The 23,751-nt window shown below is 47.0% G+C and overlaps 3 protein-coding genes across 12 annotated transcripts; 1 reads left to right on the top strand and 2 right to left on the bottom strand.

Moving 5' to 3' along the window:
- Positions 1-954: 954 nt before the first annotated feature.
- Positions 955-9,580, top strand: znf410 (zinc finger protein 410). The gene is made up of 12 exons (XM_040160526.2): positions 955-1,119; positions 1,471-1,557; positions 1,653-1,704; positions 1,818-1,950; positions 3,671-3,856; positions 4,301-4,522; positions 5,717-5,873; positions 6,305-6,486; positions 6,861-6,950; positions 7,049-7,168; positions 8,025-8,138; positions 8,755-9,580. The coding sequence occupies exons 3-12, from the start codon at positions 1,672-1,674 to the stop codon at positions 8,853-8,855; spliced, it is 1,338 nt and encodes a 445-aa protein (XP_040016460.2). The 5' UTR covers positions 955-1,119; positions 1,471-1,557; positions 1,653-1,671; the 3' UTR covers positions 8,856-9,580.
- entpd5b (ectonucleoside triphosphate diphosphohydrolase 5b) lies at positions 9,030-14,966 on the bottom strand. Of its 10 annotated transcripts, none has more exons than XR_013453408.1 (15): positions 14,702-14,844; positions 13,548-13,671; positions 13,145-13,466; positions 12,758-12,837; positions 12,413-12,556; positions 11,957-12,032; positions 11,667-11,702; positions 11,349-11,437; positions 11,178-11,260; positions 10,964-11,025; positions 10,757-10,858; positions 10,454-10,597; positions 10,148-10,298; positions 9,936-10,051; positions 9,030-9,498 (listed from the first exon to the last, which is right to left on the bottom strand). XR_013453408.1 is itself a non-coding variant. In XM_040160531.2 (15 exons), the coding sequence occupies exons 3-15, from the start codon at positions 13,368-13,370 to the stop codon at positions 9,415-9,417; spliced, it is 1,299 nt and encodes a 432-aa protein (XP_040016465.2). In that variant the 5' UTR covers positions 13,371-13,466; positions 13,548-13,671; positions 14,687-14,966; the 3' UTR covers positions 9,030-9,414. The 10 variants fall into 10 exon arrangements, 8 of the variants coding, with proteins under 8 accessions (XP_040016465.2, XP_040016464.2, XP_077949733.1 ...); XM_040160531.2 differs by having other exon boundaries at positions 10,148-10,204; positions 14,687-14,966; XM_040160530.2 differs by having other exon boundaries at positions 10,148-10,204.
- A 69-nt stretch (positions 14,967-15,035) lies between these two features.
- Positions 15,036-22,026, bottom strand: aldh6a1 (aldehyde dehydrogenase 6 family, member A1). Its single transcript, XM_040160525.2, has 12 exons — positions 21,575-22,026; positions 21,185-21,229; positions 19,885-19,959; positions 19,366-19,527; positions 19,125-19,203; positions 17,861-18,163; positions 17,559-17,680; positions 17,138-17,327; positions 16,857-17,038; positions 16,413-16,592; positions 15,930-16,028; positions 15,036-15,831 (listed from the first exon to the last, which is right to left on the bottom strand). Exons 1-12 carry the CDS (start codon positions 21,608-21,610, stop codon positions 15,727-15,729), a joined length of 1,578 nt encoding a protein of 525 aa, XP_040016459.1. The 5' UTR covers positions 21,611-22,026; the 3' UTR covers positions 15,036-15,726.
- Between the last annotated feature and the right edge of the window lie 1,725 nt (positions 22,027-23,751).

Raw genomic sequence — 23,751 nt, 5'->3', positions numbered from 1 at the left:
ACCCAAATATGTTATTTTGTGCCCGTTTGCTTTCCAAATGAGGGGCGAAAAAAGAAGTTGCAGAATTAATAGAAGTTGTTGAACAACATAAACCAAGCGGCTCACGTGGACAGATATTTAGATCAAATAATGTAACATTGTGAGTGTGTTGGGCACATGAACACTTTTAATGGATTGTAGTGGAGATTGGTCATCATTTTTTAATCAAAGCTTTAGTTTTTTACTATTATTCCAAACGGACCTTTCTTGGTGGGTTAAATGTGGTTCTTTTAAGGATTAATTGTAATGTTTTTTCGTATTCAGTTCAGACAAACAGTAAAAAGAGTCTTGAATCCTTGATGGAGGTGAGGAAGACTGAGATGTTTATTTGGGGATTTTTTCACACACACTCATCACACTAACAAAGAGAAGTGAGAAGTTAAATGTCTGCTCTGACAGCACGAACACGCCTGGAGCCAAAAAGCCTTTTTTGTTTCGGTTTGTCTTCAGTCAAACCTTTTGGAAGCTTAGTCTTTATATTTTCAGGACTCCATCTCTGCACTTGTAAATTACCCTGAGTATTAAAAATACATGGAAGTCAGTGACACCAGTGATAGATACGTGTTTGTAAACGTGTGTCTTTAAGGAAAATTTCAGTACATTGGATTTTGGGACCTCGTGCTCCACCCAAATTCTGTGTATGTGTGTGTGTGTGTGTGTTAAGGGCCTTCAAATAAAGCTCACTGCAAAAAGAGAGGAGATACATTTCCCCCATTGCTGAAGTCTCTCTACACCACTTTATATGAATTATTTCCAATATATTAAAACGTTCCTGAATAAATGAATATATTTGAAACAGTCTTAATCTTAACCCTGGGATCGTTAAACAACTTTCTTCAGATTTCTCTTCACGTCACGCTCTTCACGTAGTTTACAGTGTCGCCCTCTAGATGGCGCCGATGACGCCATACCTCTCTGTGGAGACCGGAAGGAGAATTATAAACCGGAAGCCGCAGCTGTCAGCTGACTCCGGTAGGTGGCGATAATGTAACACCAATGATGTCAGTTGCCGTTCAAATTCAAAGAAGAAAAGGAAAAGCTCTCTCACTTTCTTCAGCTCAGTAACACAACTATAAGAAGGTAAACGAAACAATGTCACGTAACGTCAACCGGCAGTTTAAAGTTAATTTCTCGCAAAGCGTTCTGTCAGCCGCTGAGGTTTGACACCGGGTAGCTAACGGTCGTCTGTTAGCTCCGGTGAGCTAGTTTGGTAACTGCTAACCCTGCTAGCTAATTAACTTTAAAAATATAACGTTATGTTGTCTGTCATTCGTTGTGTGCTTTTAAAACAACACAATACAGAACGAGCAAGTGCCTCTGAGCTTCGGTTACATTCGGCTTCACTGATCCATCGGCTAGTTTGATGTAAATGTCAGGTTTTAGCTACTCGCTGTTAGCAACGTTCACTAGATTCTGTCTCGTTGCCCTCAGACTGCGCGATGGTGTTGACACGGAGATGACGTGCGACCCGCCCTTGTGACCGACCGAGAATCTCACACTTAGCAGGTCTCATTTGAGGTACGCGCGACTAAATACTCTTAATCACACACGAGCCAGTTGTAGAATATGCGAATGCGTTTTTGATGGCTCGGTATCGTCCTGTCGTTCTACAGGTGCCACACAGGGTGACCCATGCTTTCTGATGAGCTCGACTCCAAACCAGAGGTGAGCGGATCTTCTCATCCCTCTCGTGCTTTGGGAGGCTTTGTTGTGACTCACAATCTCGATTGTTCTGTGGCTCTTCTCTCTCTCTCTCGCTCTCTCTTTTCTCCTCTCAGCTGCTGGTGCAGTTTGTGCAGAACGCGTCCATCCCGATGGTCCAGGGTCTGGAGGACTCGGGGTGCAAACACTCCTGCCTGCCTCTGCTGGGTCCAGCTGAGAGCTCGCTGTGCATCCCGCTGGAGCTCACAGGTGAGCAGCTTCTCCCTGCTTCCCTCCATCTCAGGCCGGAACACTCGCAGTACTACGCGACTCACTTTCTCTTGTACTAAATGCTCTGTAGTATTTGTAATCTCCACGCGTTAAGGTGACTCTAAGCAGTCGCTTTGCTAACAAGGTATCAATTGACACCTGGAAACAAATGGAAAGGGTTTGCCTGTGAATTTACAGAGTAGCATCAAGTGGATCCATCCCCCCCCCCCCCCTCTTGCATTGTTCTAACGTGCAGCAGGCAGGTACTTTCAGAGCGAAACGTCTCAAACGGCACTGTTCCCTGAGGTATTGTAACTCGGTTAGTGCTGGATGAGTAAATAACTAACTGGTTGACAGTCACCATATTAATTTAAATGGTAATGTTGAGCTCAAAATGGCCAAAAAAAGCAGTACCCGTTCTCACAGGTTTGCAGAACATAATAGTTAAAGCCTTTTTTGTCATTCTAAAAAATCCTCAAACCAGAGTTGTGTATTTTTTTGGTCAGCATCTTGATCCGATGTGTAGAATCAAAAAGCGGAAGTGATAGACCGTCATCGCCTTTATTGAGCTCTTTGATTGCTGTTCAAGTGCAGTAGTTAATCACAAAAGAAGGCAATTTGTGCAGAAATTGCTGTGTGGTCGTTGAGTGTTTTTAAAGATGAGGCTGAGCTGGTTTGCTGGCTTTAAAAGCGTTTATATATGAAGGCATTCAACAGAAAACACTTTGTGCTGTAAACAAAGTACACCGGGTCCAATAAGCCAAGTAAACAGCCAAGGTTTTTCTTTTTAGAGGGGTATTTATTGACGCATTTAATATCGGAGAACAAAACAAAACGTTCCTTGGGACTCCCTGCGGCTCTCTGCTGTGTTTGTGTTCAGATGCAATCAGAGGTTGCCATGGTGATCAGACAGCAGTCAGACCATTCCATAAAAATTACACTATCTAACCTCTTCTTGCCGAGTAAAACCAACAAGGGTCTAATGGCCAACGTCTCACCGTCCCTACAAAAAAACTCACAATGCGTTTTGTGTTTGTGGGGTGAAGATGTGGAGCTTTAACAAAACCGACGGCGTCTGCTCGCCTCCATTCCCTGTTCCCTTCTTCCTTACAGCTCCTGTCACATTCAGGCTCACGTTGCTTCCAATTCCACGTTATATGAAAGAGTTTAACTTTTGCTTTGAAGATGGTATTCAAGATCTTTGCAGATCATTTTTGCAAAGCTTCCACTAACGTTTCTTATCTTAAAATAGGGATTTAAAAGTTGAATTATACTCAGAATGGACGAAGTATGTGGAACATTTTATCGTCTGAGTGGGGTTTTCTAGCTCAAAGTGTGATCGAGTAACAAGTGTTCAAAATGTCGAAAAAAAAAAGTGGAAATCGTGAACATTGTGTGAATTTATTTGAATGAGTCTTTACTAGAACAGGTCTGAACGTACAATTGGTAAAAGAAATAACAATAATGTTCTAATTGAGCTAAAGGTTTTTTGGAAGGAGTGAAGTGGGAGGAAAGTGACAATGGGATAATAATAAAGAGGAGATGGTTGTAATAACGAACATGTTCTAAAAGTCCATATCACAATGTTTTAAGTATCTGAGGTGCTGTGTGTCTGTGCATAACTGAGAGCTTTATTTCTACATCTGGCTGAGATCGTCTCGCTACGGTGTGAGTCCTAGTTTGATTATTCACAGTAACGAGCAGCGCTTTTCTCCCCCAGATGGAGGCCTGAGCCACGAGCCCGAGCGTTCTCCCTCCCTGGGGGGGTTCGGAGGCGTGTCAGAGCAATGTCCGTTGATGGTGCAGGCGCACCCTCACCCGCGGGCCTCGCCCAGCCCCCCACCCATCCTCCATGACCTCCAGCAGTCGGACAGCACGTCCTACGTCCTGCTGAACCTCGCTAAAGGTAAAGCGCTCCGGGCCGAGCTTCAGACACTGACCCTCAAACCACGATTTTAAATGTTTCTCATCGGAAGCTCTACATCCGACCTTGGGTCAGTACTTTGCACAGCTTGTCGCGCACACGCCGTCCACAGGGTGCTTGAAGGAAATGGGGCGGCGAGGAACTGAATTATTTTGGCTGAAAATAAATGATCCCTTTAGAGACACATTGGTTCAGACGGTCTCTAACGTGCACCTTCGGTCTCAGTGAGACGCCTTCTGTCTCCTGCTTCATTGAATTTAAGTCCTGAATAAAACGGTTATGCAGCTAAAACAAAAGTCCCCCTCGGTGTTTCAGGATGGATCTGTAACATTAAGCCCCAAACGGCAGAATATGATGGACAAAAAGAAGCGACGTCAAGCTGTTAATGCTCACGCAGAATGTTTCACGGAGCTTCTTCCCTCTCAGGCATCACGGCTTCCTCAGAGTCGCTGATCTTCGCGGCGGACGGCGCGGGGGATGACGACGACGAGGGCGTCTCGTCGGGGGACTACGGGGTCGACGGCAGCGCTCCCTGGTACCTGCGGGTCCAGGAGCTGGCGCACGACAGCCTGATCGCCGCCACGCGCGCGCAGCTCGCCAGAGACGCCAAAGCCAGCCAGGACGCCAGGGCGGCGAGCGTCAGTAACGGTGAGGTGGCTCCGCCTCCTAGCTCTTTTTACCTGCAAAAGCCGCGTTCAACGCCGCTCATCAAAAGTCTTCTTTGTAACTTTGTCCAGATTGACGAGTGTGACAGCAGACGTCAGGTGGATCTGAGCGGCACGTTAAACCGCTTTAGAGTTTAATGCAGGCGGCTGAGATGATTAAAAGACATTTATTCCTGACATACTTTACTCCAAGCAATTTACCAACTAGGCAAATTGCTTAGAAAAGTAACATGATTGTGGGTTAAAATCAATTCAAATATCCTATTTGTTGTGTTGTTTAATCCATCATGTTACATCAAGTTTTTCTTAATCTCCTGTAAACGTGGAGCTATCGTCTCTGATCACGTTCATTCCCGGCACCAAGCTGTTGACCCACACCAGGAGTCAGGACTTCATCACCTCCGCTTATAACTTCAACCTCCTCAGGCCGCCTGAAGGATTAAGACATGTGCCTGTGACCTAGAGACACCATGACGGCGAGCTGCAGCTCTGATCTCTGAGCTGAGCCGAATCGCAGCCAGAGGTCCTGGGTAGAAAAATGAGACGAGAAGTTTATTCCCGTCTTTGCTCTCTCCTGGTGTGAATCCTCCCACCTCGCCCCGGGTCGGTTATCGGAGCTTTATGCACGCTACATTTAACCACTACACATTGAAACATAGTTTATCTTCACATGGACCTCAACCTCATTCTTTTTCTGTCAAGTAGAGGAGATAATAAATCATTTTTAGTCTACTACTGCCTTCGACGTGAAGTAAAACACTCGTGTGGCACATTGGGGGGAAAAAAGAGCTAAAAAGGCAAAGTGAGTTTTTGTTCACTGTTGGATGAGACGTCACTGCGAGCGACTAAAACGCCGGTCTGAGCCGGTGTGACGGGCGACCTCCCCCCTATCCTGCTGCAGATTAGACTAGTTCCCTCAGCAGCGGGGTATCGCTTATAGATGCATTACTGCCGCCGCGCCGTAAGCAGAATTGGACCCGTTAAATGCATTCTGAGCGGGGGGGCCGGGCAGGTGAAAAGAGGGTGATTGCATTCAGCCCCGGCAGTTTTTTTTTCCCGGGCTGCAATTGTTCGGCGCGTCTCGTTTTCCCGATGATTAGCTCCAGCCGAGCTCCAGAGACCGGCCACCTCGCACTCACTCTTTCTTCATCTGCACTCTCCTCCTCCCGTTGCCTAGGCGATCACACGCACTGTTTAGCGGAAGACGAGCGCGAGCTGCAGCCTCGGACCAGCCGCCCCCCCCTCTCAAAGCAGATCCTCCGCTGCTCCTTTGAGGGTTGCTGCAGGACGTTCACCTGGCCCGCGCATCTCAAATACCACCTCAAAACACACAGGTAGAGCGCACACACACACACACACACACACACAGAGTCTCCAAAGCATGAAGCTGTGCACATCCTCGCTCTGAAGGATACTTTTTCCAAGTGGAAATAATAATGCAAGCTTGCAACTAATTCAGCTTACAGAATTTCATTCAAGTAATTATACTTACGCAGATATTTCAGGTTTTAATAGTTTGAGCCATTAATAAATCAAAACACTGATACTTGCTATCATAGATTTTATCATTTTATTTTTTAAATCTTTTTTATTGTCAACAGCATTCTGAATATCTCTCTGTAGAAATCCAAATGAAAGGTATTTGAGACGTTTTACATTCGAAGGAGTGATCTCAGTGTTTAAGTTGGAGGTGGGCGGAGCTGCAACACACCGCACGCACTGGAGACGCTGAGGTGCGTTTGTTTTTTTTTCCTCGGGCTCCCAGGAACGACCGGATGTTCAGGTGCGGCGCGGAGGGCTGCGGGAAGAGCTTCTACGTGCTGCAGAGGCTGCAGGTTCACATGAGGACTCACAACGGCGAGAAGCCCTTCATCTGCAAGGAGAAGAACTGCGGCAAGAAGTTCACCACGGCCGGGAACCTGAAGAACCACAGACGCGTGCACACAGGTGGGTGGAGCCCCAACGCGCTGCGAGCGATCGCTGACTCGGGCCATTCGACCCGTTTAATGCTTCCTCAGTCAGCAGCACTGGCGCCGCCATTTCTCTGCCGTAATGAGTAATTGTACTCTTGTCATATTTTATTTAGGGGGACATTAAGGATTTTGTTGGTCCGTCTCTGTCTGCTTCTTTCTATCTGGGGGCCAAACACTCCCCCGTGTTTGTATTTGGTTCCTTAATGTCTGGTAGAACAGCTTTCTATGAGCCATAATATCCACTTAGAGGGCCAAATTGTTACAGTTCTCCTTGTGTTCCGTAACTTACTGTATTAAGAAGACTTATTGTGTGTGTGTGTGTGTGTGTGTGTGTGTGTGTCCTCCCAGGGGAGAAGCCTTTTCTGTGTGAAGCAGATGGTTGTGGGCGATCCTTCGCCGAGTATTCCAGTCTACGAAAACACATGCTCGTGCATTCTGGTGAGTGGGACCGAGTCAGCAGCTGAGCACCTTCTTCCTTTTGGGATTAGCGGGATGATTATATATATATTAAATGAATGACTCGCCGTGTTTCCCAGGCGAGAAGCCGCACCACTGCGGGATCTGTGGGAAGACTTTCTCCCAGTCCGGCAGCAGAAACGTCCACATGAGGAAGAGACACGGGGAGGAGGGGCTCAGCAGTGAAAGCAGAGAAACAGGTCTCTCTCTCACACACACACACACACACACACACACACACACACACACACACACACACACACACACACACACACACACACACACACACACACACACACACACACACAGCGGTAGGTTGGTTATGCTAATCCTTGGATTAGGTCGCTTCAAGCTGCCCATACATTTTCAAATGTGCATAGAGTGTCTATTTCAGTTGCATTTTGGAACATTTCTTGAATAATTAAAGCCTTTTTAAGCATTTCTCTGGTGGCTGAAGCGCTTCAGATGGCACGTTTCTCTGGAAAAGCACAGCTCTCCTGCAGAAATAAAGGTGTCTTGAGACGGAGTCGCGGTTTGTCGGATAGTGTTGCTTTTCACCAAGTCCTGATGTAAAAGTTACTTGGGTAGACGATCGCATCCTGCGGCTGTGATTCAGTTTCTAAGCCACGTCGCTACACTCCGACATATGGCCTAATTTAACGAAATGGGTTTCAATATGTTTTCGTTGGTGTGAAACAATGAGAGCAGACAGAACATTCGCCTCCTCGTGGTATTAGCGTAGCAGCGGGGAAGCGCTGCAGCTGAATCACCGCCAAAGTTCTAATTATAAACCGCAGATTTATTCGGGTCAGCCTCCCCAAAGAAGCTCGTCTTTAGTAAAAGCAAAGGAGGATGCAGCTTTCAAAACAGATGGTTACTTGATGAATAATTAAATAGGCTCTCTGTGTTGGAATAACTACACTCCCAAAAAAAAAACCTAAAAGAAATTCACTGGCGTGTCAAAGGGACTCAGAAGTGAGTCACAGCGAGCAGATTGTGCGTTGATTTCTTGGACCGCAGCTCTTCACCCTCCTAAAGCTGATGTTTGACTGACAGGAGAGGCTCTGACACACAGCAGCCTGCTGGAGGCCGACGGCGAAAACGGTATGGTCACCATGACGACGGCCGTTGAACCCATGGATCTCCACCACGCCATGCTGAGGTCACCAGGTACGCCTCCTGCACCCGCGCACCGATCACTGGCAGGTCAACATGTCGAAGCTCTGTCGTTGCCGGGGGCGACGCCGCCAAGCGTAAACACACACACACAACTCCGCAACAACAAACCGTTCTGTCAGTCCTGCTGTGTTTGCACCCAAACTATGATTTATTCAGCTGTTGGACCATCGCTCACAATGATACTTTATAACTGCAGCACTCAGCCGCCAAGTTTGACTCCCACGTTGTCCATTTTCTGAAGGCATTGATGTAAATGTTTAATGATTTTGTTGGTATAAGGCTGTAACATTTATTGACCTGTGCAGCGATGGACATCATCTTCTGGGCTGTTTCCTTGATTTGCACTGCAGTGATTTCACCATTGATAGTAGCTTGACTGATGTGCTCTATACTTAATCATTTAGATATTTACCATATTGGGTACTTGTAATGTAATGCCTAAAGGGAACCATTTGACGTGACCATACTGAACTGGCCTGACGGCTGAGTAAAGTAAAAACCAGGCGGAAGGTCCCAGGAACTGACGGACGAAAATTTTGGCGCTGAAAGGCGTTTCCTCTCATAATGGCTGATTGGTGTCTCTTGGAACCCCTCCTCCTCCCCCCAGGCTCTGCAGACGCTGTGGTCGTTCTCTCGCAGCCGCATGGACTGGTGACCATGGCGACCGAAGGCCATGCGTACGGAGACGATGCGGTGGCGCTGCTTTGAGTAGCCAGACGTCCACCGCGACTGTAAATACATGAATCACTGACTCAGTTTCCCTGTAGATATTTGTAATGAGCAACCGATAATTTTTATTTTCACCTGCGTGACGCGGCAAAGTTTGTACAAACAACCTTCTTCCTCAAGTTTATGAAGATACTCCCAAAGAAACAATGAGACGGGTTTTTAAAGTTTATGACAGTATAATGATCATTGTAAACAACAGAATGAAAGTGATGACATTGATAGAAAATAAGCTCATCCTCATTACCAACTACGGCACAGAGCACCACTTGGCTGCATGTACACACCGGTCCGCTAATCAGCCCCTTAAACACACAAACATCAATCTCAAACCAATTGTGTATCCGGTGAAGCCGCATTAACGGAGCGTTATTGGTAACATCAGTCACTCAACCCGCAACCTTGTTCTGCGAGCGAGACGACACGCTGCCCGTTTACAGCCTCATCTATTGCACTTGAGAATAATTGGTTTAAAAGAATTACTCGTGAGGTGAGTAGTGCCCTTCTGGAGGAGCTGTGTGGGGGGGGGTTGTTCCTCACTTCAGTGGATCTTCAGGTTGTGGAAGTGGTCCAGCACGGCGCCCAGAGCCCAGCTCGCCTCGACGTTATTCACTTTCTTAGTCAACTAGAGGGAGGGGGGGGGGGGGGGGGCAGCAGATCACTCAAATGCCTTTTTGTATTTATTGAAATAAAAGAAATTAACCAAAGCTTTGCTTAAAAATGTTTTTTCTATTCTGATGTTTTTTTCTTTAATGAAACTAATCGAATATTTTATAGTACATAAAACCCTTGTACAGTGTCATAGGTAAAGCATGATGGGAAAAAGCTAAGAATATACAAAAGTCAAAAAGCAAGGAGAATTTCTGTCCTGTGATCAAATTGGATCGCATGCAGAGCAGCAGGGAGGAAGCTAAGCTAACCCAGCTAGCACCACAGGTTACTACAAGTCTGACCTAAACCACTTCAAACACTGCTGCGTGGTTGCTTTTGTATTGACTCACTCCCCGTGTGTTTATTACCGCCGTCCCCTCCTTAAAAAAAACGAGGGTGTGTAACGCTCACCTTCAGCACGGTGCTCTCCTTGAAGCCGAATCCGTCCTTGAGCAGACAGGTGATGTAGGTCATGTCCATGCACAGGAAAGCGCTGGTCGGAGGGGACTTGCTCATCTCGTTGCACACTGACCGACCAAAGGGGAAAGCGGTGCGTGAGGTTGAATGGTCGTAAATGTTCTGCTGTGAGGACGAAGGTCTCGGGTCTGCTTTGCTCTGCTCACCTTCTTTAGCTCTCTTCTTGAAGTCTCTGACCTGCAGCATCCCGCCGTGGTCCCCATCTGCAACAGGAGGTCACTGGAGTCATCTTGCACACATGTTAAATGCTGCTGCAATGGTTAAGAAGGCTGGATCCACATGCACGGTTCCATGATGCTGGTAATAAGAGTGTTAGCCTGGACTGGCAGAAGAGACATTTCTAATAACTGCACACCGATAGCGCTTCAAATCCACTGAGAAGGGTGCAGATGGAACGGGTAACATCATCCCGCTGTGTGCGTGTGTGTGTGTGTGTGTGTGTGTGCGCTCACCGATCAGGCCTGCGTCCACAGCTCTGTCAAAGTAATAGGAGAACGCATAGAATACATTGCTGTCTTCCAGCTTGTACGGCTGATGAATAATCCCCTTCACCGCCTTAAGTACTTCCTGATAACAGAGCTTGTATCCTGCAAAACCTGGAGAACAAACAAACATGAGGCCCCCGGTTCCTTCCTAACGAGGATTTCTTTAGTTGATTAAAGTTTAATACCTCATTTAACAGATGAGCGCATCTCTATTAAAAAAACCTTCATTATCTGGTTTTACTGACTGATTATACTTGAAGAGGAACGTACCCTCCGGGTCTCCGCTCACTCGATAGGTCAGCTCCCCGAAGCTCCATTCACCCTTGAACTTCTTGGGCAGGCAGGAACTTCTAAAGACGCGCCACTCCAACCCTGTTAGGAGCAAAGACGTCACCCGTTGACTCAGCGCCTCACTTGAATTGTTCACTGGAGAGAGAAACCAGCCCCTCCTCCCCTCCTCGTGCACGGCACCGGTACCTTCTGCACCCAGCGCGCCCAGCGTGGCCAGCCGCGCCGCCATCAGCCCGTTTCCAAGGTAACTGGAGGAAGGCAAAGGATTGTCGCAGGGTTACAAAAGCCGTGTAACGGAACAACACATTGTGTTTGCTCACGATGACTCAACAGGTAGTAGAAGTTACCCTGGCTTAAAAAGAAGTCACAAATGAACTAAATCAAACTGTGAATGTGTCACCTGTAAGTGTACAATTCGAATGATGTGTTGGAGATCCCGAACCGGGCGACGTAATCAGCGGCAGGGACACTTTCAATGGTTTTCTGCAGTGGAACAAGAACAATCTAGCCGGTTAGGGATCAGTTAAGAGCTTCGTTTGTGCAGAAGCTTGCAAACCCCCTGAAAACGGACCCTTTGATTTGGCAGGAAAGTAATCTGCGTGGATCCTCCTCCCAGATCCAAGATTCCCACCGTGTTCTTCGTCTGTGCACTCAGGTGACCTGAAAACAGTTTCTCCTTTAATCCAAGAGCTAACGGAGAAGCGCTAATCAGTTACACCTTAGATGCTATCTTCAAAAGCACGATTTGACAGCCTGTGCAAGCAGAAAGTGTAAAATCCCGCTGTGGAGCCTGATAAAGATCAAGGCTCGCACCTTTGGGCAACGGAAACGTAGCCGTGTTCACTCAGCATGTAAAGGTGACTATAAAAAGACTGATTTCAGTGCTCACCTGTCAGATAGTTCAGAGATATCCAAGCCAGGAGCCCTGCGTCAAAGACATTTACAAAACCAATAAACAGACACACAGGAGGAAGTTTGAGAAAAGCTGACAACAAATCTCCACAGAAATGACAGCGGCCACGGCGTGCACGAGCATGTGAGTAAGGGCTGAAAAGCTGACGAATCAAAAACACTGAGGCAGGACAGGCAACAAACACCAATTCTTCACCACCTAATTACAGTCTGTTAAGGTCACAAACAACTCTGCGGTGTGTTTCTGCACGAGAGGCCAGACGTTACCTTCGTATGTGCCGTTCATTACGCCGACGCTGTCGTCTGGCACCAGAAAGGGGGATTCGTCGAACACGTGTTGAACCTGTGGGGGGGGGGGGGGGGGGGGCGAGCAAACTGCCCTAATGTTATCTACTGTAACGGGAGCTCATCCAGAGGGGCCCTGCGCCTGGAGGGATTAATGAATTCCCTCAGAGGGATTAATAAAGTATCATTTATCCTCCAAGGTGCCCCATTACTGCCTCATCCCCTCCACTCTGAGCTCACACCCCCCTCGATAACAAGACTCATTCCTCTTGTGCACCACGACTACGAGAAGGCTCTTTCTTCCCCCGGATAAGAGGTTGCACTCTGCCTGGAGAATGTCAGACAGCGTAGCGCCTAACAAATCCCTGATGAGGGAGAACTGCACTCTGCAGCGCTCCAGACAGTGTGTGTGCGTGTGTGTGTGTGTGTGTCCCGTACCTGCTGCAGGAGAACCTGGGCTTTGTCCTCGGCCAGCAGCCGGAGTCCAGCTGTGGCCCTGAGGACCAGCGGGCATCTCTTCCACTCCAGGCGAGGCACGGTCTTCTTGGCCACCTTCAACAAGGTCCTCACCGTGTGGCCGGCCTTAGTACACAGACACAGACAAAAAACAACAACGCGTAAATACGGTGATGTGAGCTCGAATGTCCACTTGTGTGGTTTTTCCTCACTTGTTCTCTCCAGCGACGGCAGCGAGGCCACCGGCAGTGTTTGAATACTACGCGGAGCCGGCGGACCTCGTCCTTCGCGCTCAATCTAATTGATTCGGTTCGACAATGAACTCACCGTTTCGGGAGAGTCGGCGTACGCCGACAATCCGGGCTTTATGGAGTGGAACATCTCATTGTCCAAAATTGGCAGCTGCTCTAAAAAATAAAAGATCCGCCCACGTCAAATATGCAGCGGCTATTAAAAGCATTAAGAGGCCTAAATCTGCTTAGCGCACATATGCAGAATATAACCCTGACAAATAGGATTATTTCTTCAAACGTAACTGTATAAGAACTTGTCCCCGGCGTCCACAGATGTGTGTGCATACAGCTGTTTGCACTGCGAATCCAGTGATCACAGCATGTGTTAAACGTGACATGGTGCCCCGACTGCAGTAAACACACGTGGGCCTTTTTACCCTCGATATCGATCACATGAGGAAAGCAGGTCAGATGACGTTACCCGAGCCACTTTGGATGAAGGTGTAGACGTGGACGCGCGTCCCGGTGCTCCCGGCGTCAAACATCACCGCGTAGAAGATGCGGCTGTGGTTGGCCGGCCGGCTGAGTTTGGGAAGGAGGCTCCCGAAGCCGTCGGTCAAACCCAGTAGGGAGGTGGCGAGCCGGACTCGGCTCTGACCGCTGACGGCGAGGAGCAGCAGGAGCAGAAGGCGCCCGGCGAGCTTCATCTTTGGAGGCGGATATCGTAGGGGTTCTTGTCGGGGGCTACTGATCCATCGAATGGGCCCGAGCTGCTCCACAAAAGCAGCTCAAACTGAAGCCGCCTAAGAAGCAGCAATGGAGTTATTCACGTTTAGACCACACCCAGTCAGGCGCTCCAACCAACCACGGAGTCGACGCCCCACCTGCTGAGCGGACTCCCCTGTGAGGGAACATCACACCAACGCCACCTGCGGTCTGCTGGAGTCCAACCCTCTGATCCTCGATCGATACGCGCCCGCACAACGTCGCTGGGCAAAACTCGGATATCTGAAGTGAGGAATGATGATTTATTTAACGCAATCAGTCGGGGAGCGGCGAGCGAGGAAAGACCCAGTGGAGACAACCGGTGACATTTTTACTGTGATGAATTGCACCGCCTGTGAATTCCTAATTGAAGATTTACATTTTAGGCATTAAACTAGAGCTAAAGTAAGTTACAAATTATGTATTGAAACTCATTTAAAGGCTCTGCTAGAAGATGCTAAATAGGAAAACCTGTGGGGCCCAAGAAATAGAACTTGTTTGTGTAGTAAATCTGGAACTAATGTGAATGTCTACTCACAAGTATTTATCAAGATTACCTAATCATGCAAACAGTGATACTGAAAATAAAGAGCATTGTGATAATCACCATGTTGTGATGATCACTTTGCGTACGAGTCACATTTCTAGACTATAAAATGTTTTCACAACTTTGTATCAGGTTGTAATTAAAATATGTAACAATTTAATCAATATATATAAAAATATACACATATAAACCCACTTCTAATCATACGAACGTGCTTCTTACGTGTGACGTTATTAAGCAGCCGTGACGTCAGCGGAGGTGGTTTACACGCGCCAAACGAAGCGTTAACGTAAGTTCACGTAAAACAGTTGGATCGGTTACATCGAACGTGTTTAACTGGACGTAACGTTCCGTTCCAACGTAACTTGCGTACGAAAACTAGTAAGTATACGTACTAGTTTTCACTCCTTAATGCACTTAACTTACTTCCCGATAAAACACCAGCATGAAAGGAGATTACATAACGTCATATTTAAACGTCTCTGGCGTTATATTAATGAACCGTTGCGTAGCTCTTCGGTCACATCAACGCACGTTTCTTACAGCGTCAGCTAGCATTCTAGCATGCTAGCAAAGCTAAGCGAAGCTTGTGATTGAGCTAACGGCCGTTAGCATTAGCCAACAGCCGCAAGCTAGAACCTTGAAAACTACAATTTAAAAACGCAGTAGGCGGATATTTGACGTCAGAAGCCCCGAACACCGCGAGCTCACCGCGACGCGTCTCACCGGCTCGCAGCTGACGCGTCGTGACGTCACCCGAGGCTCAGCGACGGGACGTGCGTCGAAGAGGCAGAACAACAAGTGCCACGTTAATTAGGCGTTATTTATATATGCACCTGCTCCTCCCCCCTTATCTCCCCTCCTCCCCCCTTCTCTCCCCCTCCGGGTCCTAAATGTCGCCGCAGGTCGCTGCGGAATGAAGAATGACGCACAGGATCGTTGCAAAAAGGGAAATTGCAGCGGCTTCATTTGAATAATGAACTACCTGGATGTCTCCACCAATGTTCTCGGTGAATTTATCTGATATATTTTGAAATGAAAAAATGTCCAGCACATTTGGTTCCATTGTAACAGTTTATAGAGAATATCATGTAAAAGTCAGCCATTTAACTTTTATACAATCCATGATCAGAATAAAAAGATCAATACCGACGACACAGTACAAAACCCCCCCAACTGGTCTCTGACATGCAGAAACCACACGTTAGTTCCGACGATGGACAAACACAAGCCCTACGACCATTACTTCTTTCCACGTCTACAACCAGACCAAGCAAGACAAAACGGGGGGTGGGGGGGGGGGAGAATAATGCAGGAAGACGTTTGGATTCATTGCTTTAAAAGCAGAATCTCTGAATTTTGAATTCCACCGTAGCGTTAAAGAAAAGTGACACCACATTATGCAAACGATCATTAAAACAACAGACTTCTATTGTGTCCGTAGACCGCTGTCGGTCGGGACGGACGTGAAGAGGAGGAAACGGGTACAAACACGAGGACCCCATGAAGAGGCCCATTCATCGCATCGGTCCAGCTCATCTCCTCAGTCTCCTTCGAGGAGTAATTTGCATTTGTTTGTGCAACAACATTGTTATGGATGGATGAAGTTAAAAAAAAAAAAAAACACCACCAGCTAATAATCCTCAGTGTGACTACATCTCAAAAAAGGACATTAACTCCTCCTCCTCCCCATTTCTCCTCCTTGGGCTTCATCTTAAGGCGTCTGAGATTCTGCTGGAAGCGCCGTCGATTTAGCGTCCCATGGTCGGCATGGTAACGGCCGGGCCGCTGAGAGTGGCGTCCTCGGCCTTCCACTGGGAAGTCACAGTCTTGATCTGAGTGTAGAACTGGATGCCCTGGTGGTGAAGAGACAACGTGCAGCGTAAGCAGCGCGAGTCCACGCCTTCTTATTCCCGACGCGGCGCCTTTTTAACGATCCGACGCGTTAAGTTACCTGCTTGCCGTAGAAGTTGGTGTCGCCCCTGAATGAGCCTCTGGAGCCGGTGAAGGAGAACATGGGGAGGGGGACGGGGATGGGCACGTTCACGCCGATCTGTTCAAACAAGCGCACACGCCAATTAGGGGGATGGAGATCTGGCCAAACCATCACAATAAATGGAATTGTGTAATAAAGCATGTTGTCTGCCAATTAAATGGTTGATACCACATAACCAAGCTTTTGTATACACAATTAATGTTGATATTGTATTTCAGCTTTAAATGACATTTACAAATAAAAGTCCTTTTTTCTTCCCACAATTCCTGCGACTTCTATTTCTTATGGATCGGTTAACTGTTAATATCATGCAAACCTGAAGGGGGAGTTTCCCCTTTCATAGATTCTTTATAGCCTTTGAATGGCTGCATTAGATATTCACACTTGTCATTAGTAGTTTCCTGTATTGTTGAACAGCGTTTAGGCGGAGAAACGTCTCACCTGGCCAACGTCCACCTCGTGCGTGTACTTGCGCGCCGTGGCCCCGTTGGTGGTGAAGATGGCGGTGCCGTTGCCGTAGGGGTTGTTGTTGATTAGAGAAATGGCTTCGTCGAGATTCTCCGCCTCCAGGATGACGAGCACTGGCCCAAAGATCTCCTCTTTGTAGCACTTCATGCTCGGCTGAAGAGAACAGAGCCGTCACATTTCCTGCAGCACTTCACAGCAGAAACTCCTCGAGGTGTCATTGACAGTCCGTAAGGTACCAGCATGTACACAGTTTGCAATATTAACACCTGGAGACGACGACTGCTGCTAGGAAATGCTTCACAGAACACAAAGTCTTTCAGTGAAAACCACATAATTCTGGCACCTGTATCTGATCATATTGAGACTCTTCAGTAACTGACAATAGGAAGCCGCGTTGTCCCGTTCGTCTAATCTCACCTTGACGCCGCTCAGTATGGTCGGCCCTACAAAGTTTCCACTTTCGTATCCTTTGACGTTGACGTTTCTCCCGTCCAGGAGAATATTGGCCCCCTCGTCCACCCCACTCTGGATCAAAGACTCCACCCTGGCCTTCGCTTGAGGAGAGATCAGGGGGCCCACATCCGCCCCCGGCTGATCACCTTCAGGACACGAACGCACACGTCAAAACATCCCAGCAACAGAAGGCAGAATCATGAGACATTTTTTTCCCCCCCACTGGCGGTTGACCTTGAAGTTACCTGCGTTGACGCGCAGCGACTTTGAGCGCTCCACCAGCTCCGGGACCCACTGACGAGACTCCCCGACAAAGATGGCGGTGGAGAGGGCCATGCAGCGCTGGCCGGCGGCGCCAAAGGCGGCACCCACGAGCTGGTTGATGGTGTTCTCTTTGTTGGCGTCGGGCATCACCACGCCGTGGTTCTTGGCGCCCTACGAATGAAACGTGCTCTGTAGGGTTTCTCTCCAGTTGCAAACAGCTCATTGCGTATCTTACAAACGCCGGTGACTGACAGCTAAGCTGCGAGTGGTTTCCCTGGTGACTGAATAGGAAACATTTGGCGTTACAGGCGTAACCGCGTTCAGTAGGTGGGTTACCATGGCAAACAAACACCTCAGTTTAGTCAAGACTGATCAAGGAGAGTCCATTTAGTCCTGCTTTACCATGTTGGACTGCACCCGCTTGCCGTTTTTGGATCCCCGCTCGTAGATGTGCTCTCCGGCCGGGTTGGATCCCACAAAGCTGATGGCTTTGATGGCCGGGTGGTCGCAGATGAAGTTCACCGCTACACACAAAAAAAGACACAAACGGAATACGGTTGGGTCGCCCACGGTGCACCCGGGAGGCAGCGCAAGAGCACAGAGATCCAAACCCCCGTTCCTCAAACGCTCATGAATTACTTAGAGATTTAGGCTGCTGCGGTTATTGAAATGTTCACCGAGTGAGGGGGGAGACGCACGCTAACCTGCATGCTGGCCGTGGATGATGTTGAGTGTTCCGTCTGGTGCTCCGGCGTCCTGGAGCAGCTTAGCCAGGAGCATGGTGCACCCGGGGACCCGCTCCGAGGGCTTCATCAGGTAGGTGTTGCCACACACCATGCCGATGGGGAACATCCACAGAGGAATCATGGCGGGGAAGTTGAACGGGGCGATGCCTGCACACACCCCGATGGGCAGGCGGTAGGTGTACGTGTCCATGTCCCGGGTGATGGAGGGCAAGGTCTCCCCCAGCATGAGGGAGGTGATGCTGCAGGCATGCTCCACCACCTCTGGGGGAGGATGAAGAGAAGGGATGATGTAAAGCAATGGGTTTAGTGCAGAGATTAGAGGCCCATAATACACTAACAGACTCGTGAATACAAGTCATCTAAGATGAGATGGTTTTATGTCTTCATTATAAAACATTATGCAGTTTGTACTCAAGCTCCTTAACTGTTAATTGATTTTTTTTCCCCTTGTGAGTGAACTCTTGTCCAACTTGTGAGGACATCCGTAATGCTGGCAGCCCACCTGCTCATGAGCCCCGTCTTTCAGCTGATTAGTTAGAAATTGTGGTGCCAGAATAACTCGGCCATCCCAATACTGGGAGCGGTACCAATTACAGTATATATTAAAAAAAAAAAAAAAAAAAAAAAAAAACTACGTTGGCAGCTCTGCACTGTAACGACCAGAAATACAACTTCCTCTATTTGCAAGTGAGCATCACTCGTTTCATTGCTCAACAGAATTGTTGATGCCAGTCTGCCAAAGTGCACCTTAATGAGGGGAACTGCATAATTAAATTCATATAGCATGCAAATAACAGCAGAGGCTCAGGAGTGCTTTGCATAAAAACACACCAGGTAGTCACAGTTTAACATCGGGTCTGCAGGGACACGGGTTCCGTAACCCTTGTTTTGTTAGAATTTGAAACTGAAAGCATCTCGAGATGTTTGATCAAGCTTGTCATTGTGCCCAAAAACAACTTGCTTCATTACTCAATTCAAAGTTTAGGTTGCATTCGCAGTAAGTGTCATGTTACGCGCAAATAACTGACCCCCTGCAGCCACTTAGCGTCGGACTGTCAGCCGGCCAAAAGGCTTCCAGAGACGCACTTTTCATCAGGAGATACAGATACTACAGACAACCGTTTCAACAGGGGAATTTGATCTGCGCTGTAGAGTCGCCAGCACTCTAATCTAACCAGGATAACTAAACCCAACAGCACACTGAAGGCGATGCTGTACTCACGAAGTCCTCTGAATACATCTCCCTCGGCATCGGCCAGGGTTTTGCCCTGCTCCAAGGTGATCATTTTAGCCAGTTCTTTCTGAAATATGAGAGAAAAAACACCTAACGATTAATTAAAAATATTTGAGAAGAAACAAGTAATGCAACAATTAGTTGGACCGTAAGTGGATTATGTTAATTTTGAAAACGAATTGTGAGAAAAAAAACAAAAAATCAGCAAAGAAGTGACCGTTTTGCGTACAATGTTATCCTTGATGAGCTGCTGGTAGCGCAGGAAGACCTGCTGCCTGCTGAGGATGGAGGTCTCCGACCAGGAGTGAAACGCTCTGGAGCACGAGTCCACCGCTGCCAGCATCTCCCCCTGCGTCGCTATGGGAACACGTCCTATCACCTCATTAGTGGCCTGAGGAGCGGGAGAGAGTCCATAAAGGACGAGTTGACCGAGAGCAAGACAAGTGATGTAGCGCGTGCGTCGATTAAATCGATAATAAAAAGCACACGTTTTCTATCCTTCACAGGTATGACATTTGATCCGATGTGTGCTATAACTGACTTTTACTGCTTTTCACTTGCTTGAGGCTTATAATTAACGAGAAAAACTACAACAAGGTGGACTTTATGAACCGTGACTGGCACTACACGTCGTTCACACGCGCAGTTACTATGAAGTCGTACTGGTTATTTGCAGCCAGCTTTGAGCGAGGATCTGGTTGCTGCGGCCGCCACGCAGGTTGGATATAGTTCATCTATGAATACTTACGGGGTTGGGGATGTCGAGCCATTCGGAGCTGTTGGAGTCAACAAACTTGCCATCGATGAACAGCTTGGTGGTGGGCTGGAGGATCACAGAGCCATATGGTTAAATCCCTTCCTGGTTACATCATCATTGGGTTCATTAGACATCCACCCATCCATCACCACAACGTACGCAGCGATCGTCCAAAGCACTTCTGCCTTTTTAGATTACTTACCTTTAACACCTTTGACTTGGAATTGAAGTCTTCCTGATCCAATATTTTTAATGTACAGCCGCCGACTCATAATCCAAGACCACATAATTATTCTAAGCCTGATTGTTAAGTGTTTCAAGTGCACACACTCAAATAGCAAAAAAGTTAGAATGCATAATGCTATTAAAACACTTAATCCTTTTGAGCGCGTTAAGCTTTCTTAGCGACGGTTTGGCCGTGGATTTCCTCCATCGGAGTTGGACTGATACGGTTCCATGTTGGTAGTAATCACTGTTACTGATTGCAATAACAGCTCCATGTGCTGTATAGGGAACGTATGGCGTATGGACTTAGTTAATGAGTATGCAGAGAGTACAAAGTGCGATGAGACATTAATGTGCAATGGCTCAGAAAGTTGTTCATATTGTAATAATTACAGAATGCTGCAGTTAATGTTTAAATATCCCTTTTGAACCACATCCAAATATTTACTTACAGGTCTTAATGGAGTTTCTTTCACTTGATATTTTAGTGCTGAAATCTGAATTTCACTGACTAAATAACATCCAATTCAAAGAGCCATTAGTTTTTTGCAGATATCCTATAATATAGCAGATATCTTATAATATGGAGACTGATGAGAAAAAAGAAATACTAATCTACATTTGGGGTGTTTTGTCCAACATTTCTTTTTAAACGAATTGTTAAATATTTGACGTGGTAAATATCCAGGCCAGAATGAATTGACAAGCTTAATTTAGCATAACAGATATATATTCATTAAAAGTTGACAGATACTTTTACAGATTAGTTAACATTTTAAATACTATCGAACATTAATCAAACATTTAATTCCGTCTTCTGTCTCAGAACAAGAGTTCTCAGCTTTGTTTTTAGTTTCGTGCTACAAAAAAAAATCAGCGTTTTTTTTCACAAAAACATATGCGTTTACGTTTCTATAAAAATAGTGTTTTGATAGTATGGAGGTGGAGTGTCATGGATGCATGATAAATCACAATGAGGCAAAGTTTAGTGACTTCTCAAACTGACAGCTAGAAGAACCCGCGCCTTCATGCGTTCACTGCGGAGTCATGGAGGTCGGCCTCTTACCACTGACGAGGACGAGTAACACACGCGACCCAACTGCAGGGGCACCTGCAATAATTAAGACACCATTAGTCAACATCAATTCATATTAAAGTCAATGTCCAAGGTCTAACGTTAATGAGTAACAGCCTTGTCGGAGCATTGCTTGACCCCTGCGTGCACGCGATGCAAACACACGATATAAACCCCGCACCTGAGACGTCACTCACCTGACGTATAACTTGCACGAAACGGTTACTTTTAAAATGCTTGCAAAAGCCAAGAAGGGGCCGTGTGCATTGCGTTTGTTTGGCTAACGACTTTGTTAGCTAGCAACTCACGTTGTTAGCTCATTTCAGTTGCATAAACGTCCGACAAAAAGCAAACGTTGTGTCACGCACGAGTGTCTCTCACCTTCTTGTTCAAAAGGGACCGGAGAATCGCTGCCATTGTGGTGTGTCGGGTTTTTCTTCTTCCTGCTCCCAAGCCCTTCAACCGACCCAAAACGACAGCAGGAGAGCAGAGAGAACTTCGGCTAGCAGGAGCGTGGCAGAGGACAGAGCGGTGCCGCGGTTCAGAACAGAGCTACAAGTAGCCGTCGTCGGGATGCTAACAGGCGGCAGCGCAGCGCATGATTTGTTGATCTGCGAAAGCTGCGACTGACACCATTCGCGGTTTCCGTTTGCGGTGGGCGGGACAGACCTGATTTTAAAGGCCAATCGCTGCGTGTAATTTGCCAACCACCCTAAATTACAAGAAGCTGATTGGCTGTTGACATAAACACAAACTGGAATCGTATTAGAAATGAGAAGAAAAGGTTTAGTACAAGGCATTGCTGCTAGTTTCCTTAAAGCACATTGTACATCGTTTTAATATGTGTTTGTGATTGGACAAGCTTTTATGTGTGAGCTAAACACCTTATCAACACATAGTGGCAGTCTCCATGGCAACCGGCCTACAGGCAACATGGAGTTTCTACAGTGGAGTTGTCAAGATGTGGCAAGATGGATTGAGTCTTTAGGATTTCCACAATACAAAGTATGTTAACATGCACCTCACTAACCATGTACATGTTAATAGGCACGGAATGTGTTTCTGTCTGATTTAATTTTTTTTCAAAGCTCTAACCTCATTATACATTTCTGTCATAGGCGTGTTTTGTGGAGAACTTCATCAATGGAAGAAAATTAATTCATGTAAACTGTACCTATTCGCCAAGACTTACAAATTTAAAAGACATGAAGGTATTGGGAAGAAGGAGACTTTTTATTTTTGATTTGACATCAGAAGAGATGGATGTTATTGTGGACAGACTTGTTTACGTATCAATACTGGAGTCAAGAGAGTTTCAACAGGCTAACAAAAGATAATGATAGCACTGTGAAAACAACTGTACAGTATCGTCTTGTGAGGAGTTTGTCTTGACTGATTTTAAATTATGATGCATGATTAATTGTTTAAGTACCCTAACTCATGGGAATACCAAACATTTGCATGACTTTGGAGCTTCGCGACTTGTGGCGTGCGTGTGGTGTGATTTTTCCAAAAGAAAAACACAGAGAAAATAAGAGATTAACCTTCAAGAGAAATAACTAAGTTGCCACATCAATCGTAGTCACGTATGTCTCCAGTAAGCTCTAAATGGGCTGCAAACATTGGATTGACATGGCATTTGGCCCGTTACTACTCTTTCTTTGAACGCTATGTCATCAATTAAAGCAGAAACCGAGTGTCTCAGCCAGCAGAAATCAGCTGTGCCGTACATGATGTTTACGGTTAAACAACTGTTTTTCTTATCCTGAGGTCAGAACTTAATTGGCTAAAAGTGAGTTTATTCATTCAGCTTTGCTTTGCATCAAACAAGAAAAAACATATTAAAAAACATAAACTCATAGTGAAATAGCTCCAGAACTGACAGACTTTGCAAGGATTATCTTTGCACTCAGGATTCACTGATACATTTGTTTGGCCCAGAAGTGCTTTGATGCTTCTGCCTTTGGGAGCGTAAACTTGTGACCTCTCCTCTCACGATGCCAACGCCCTCGGTGAGATGTCCTCGAGACATTCTCACTCCCCAGGGGGCCCTTATGGAACGAAAGTGGGACACAGCGCAAACACACCGCTCGATCAAAAGGACTCAAACCCGCGCTGAGTTGGGCAAAGAGATGGACCCGATAGGAACAAGAAGACAGTACAGGAGCGCAGTGTCAGTTGTCGCTCCGTATTCACCGAGTGTCAGCTCGCGATGACTCGGGTGAGACACTCACAGGAGGCCACGCAGGACTTGACATTTACACCTCCCACCAGCAAAATGCCTGTACGATGTCGATGTTGTTGTGTCTGCTGGTTATTGGGTTATGTGTGCAGGTGCAGCCCACGTGGGAGCAGCACGTTCCCCATACGTATTTTGTGTGCACGCACGCAAACAACAGTTTAAATGCCCGTTACCCGTGTACCCGTTACGCATAAACCACCTATATTCCCATCGAATGATGGACACGTTGAAACTGGATGGAGCTGTTGGTCCGAGGTATAGGGCCCCGTTTCACCGGGCCAGCGGGGTCGTGAGACAGAACACTGCGTGTCCGAGT

The sequence above is a fragment of the Gasterosteus aculeatus genome, chromosome 18, assembly GCF_964276395.1.
Source record: "Gasterosteus aculeatus chromosome 18, fGasAcu3.hap1.1, whole genome shotgun sequence".
Lineage (NCBI taxonomy): Eukaryota > Metazoa > Chordata > Actinopteri > Perciformes > Gasterosteidae > Gasterosteus > Gasterosteus aculeatus.
This window is presented reverse-complemented; position numbering and strand designations above follow the sequence as displayed.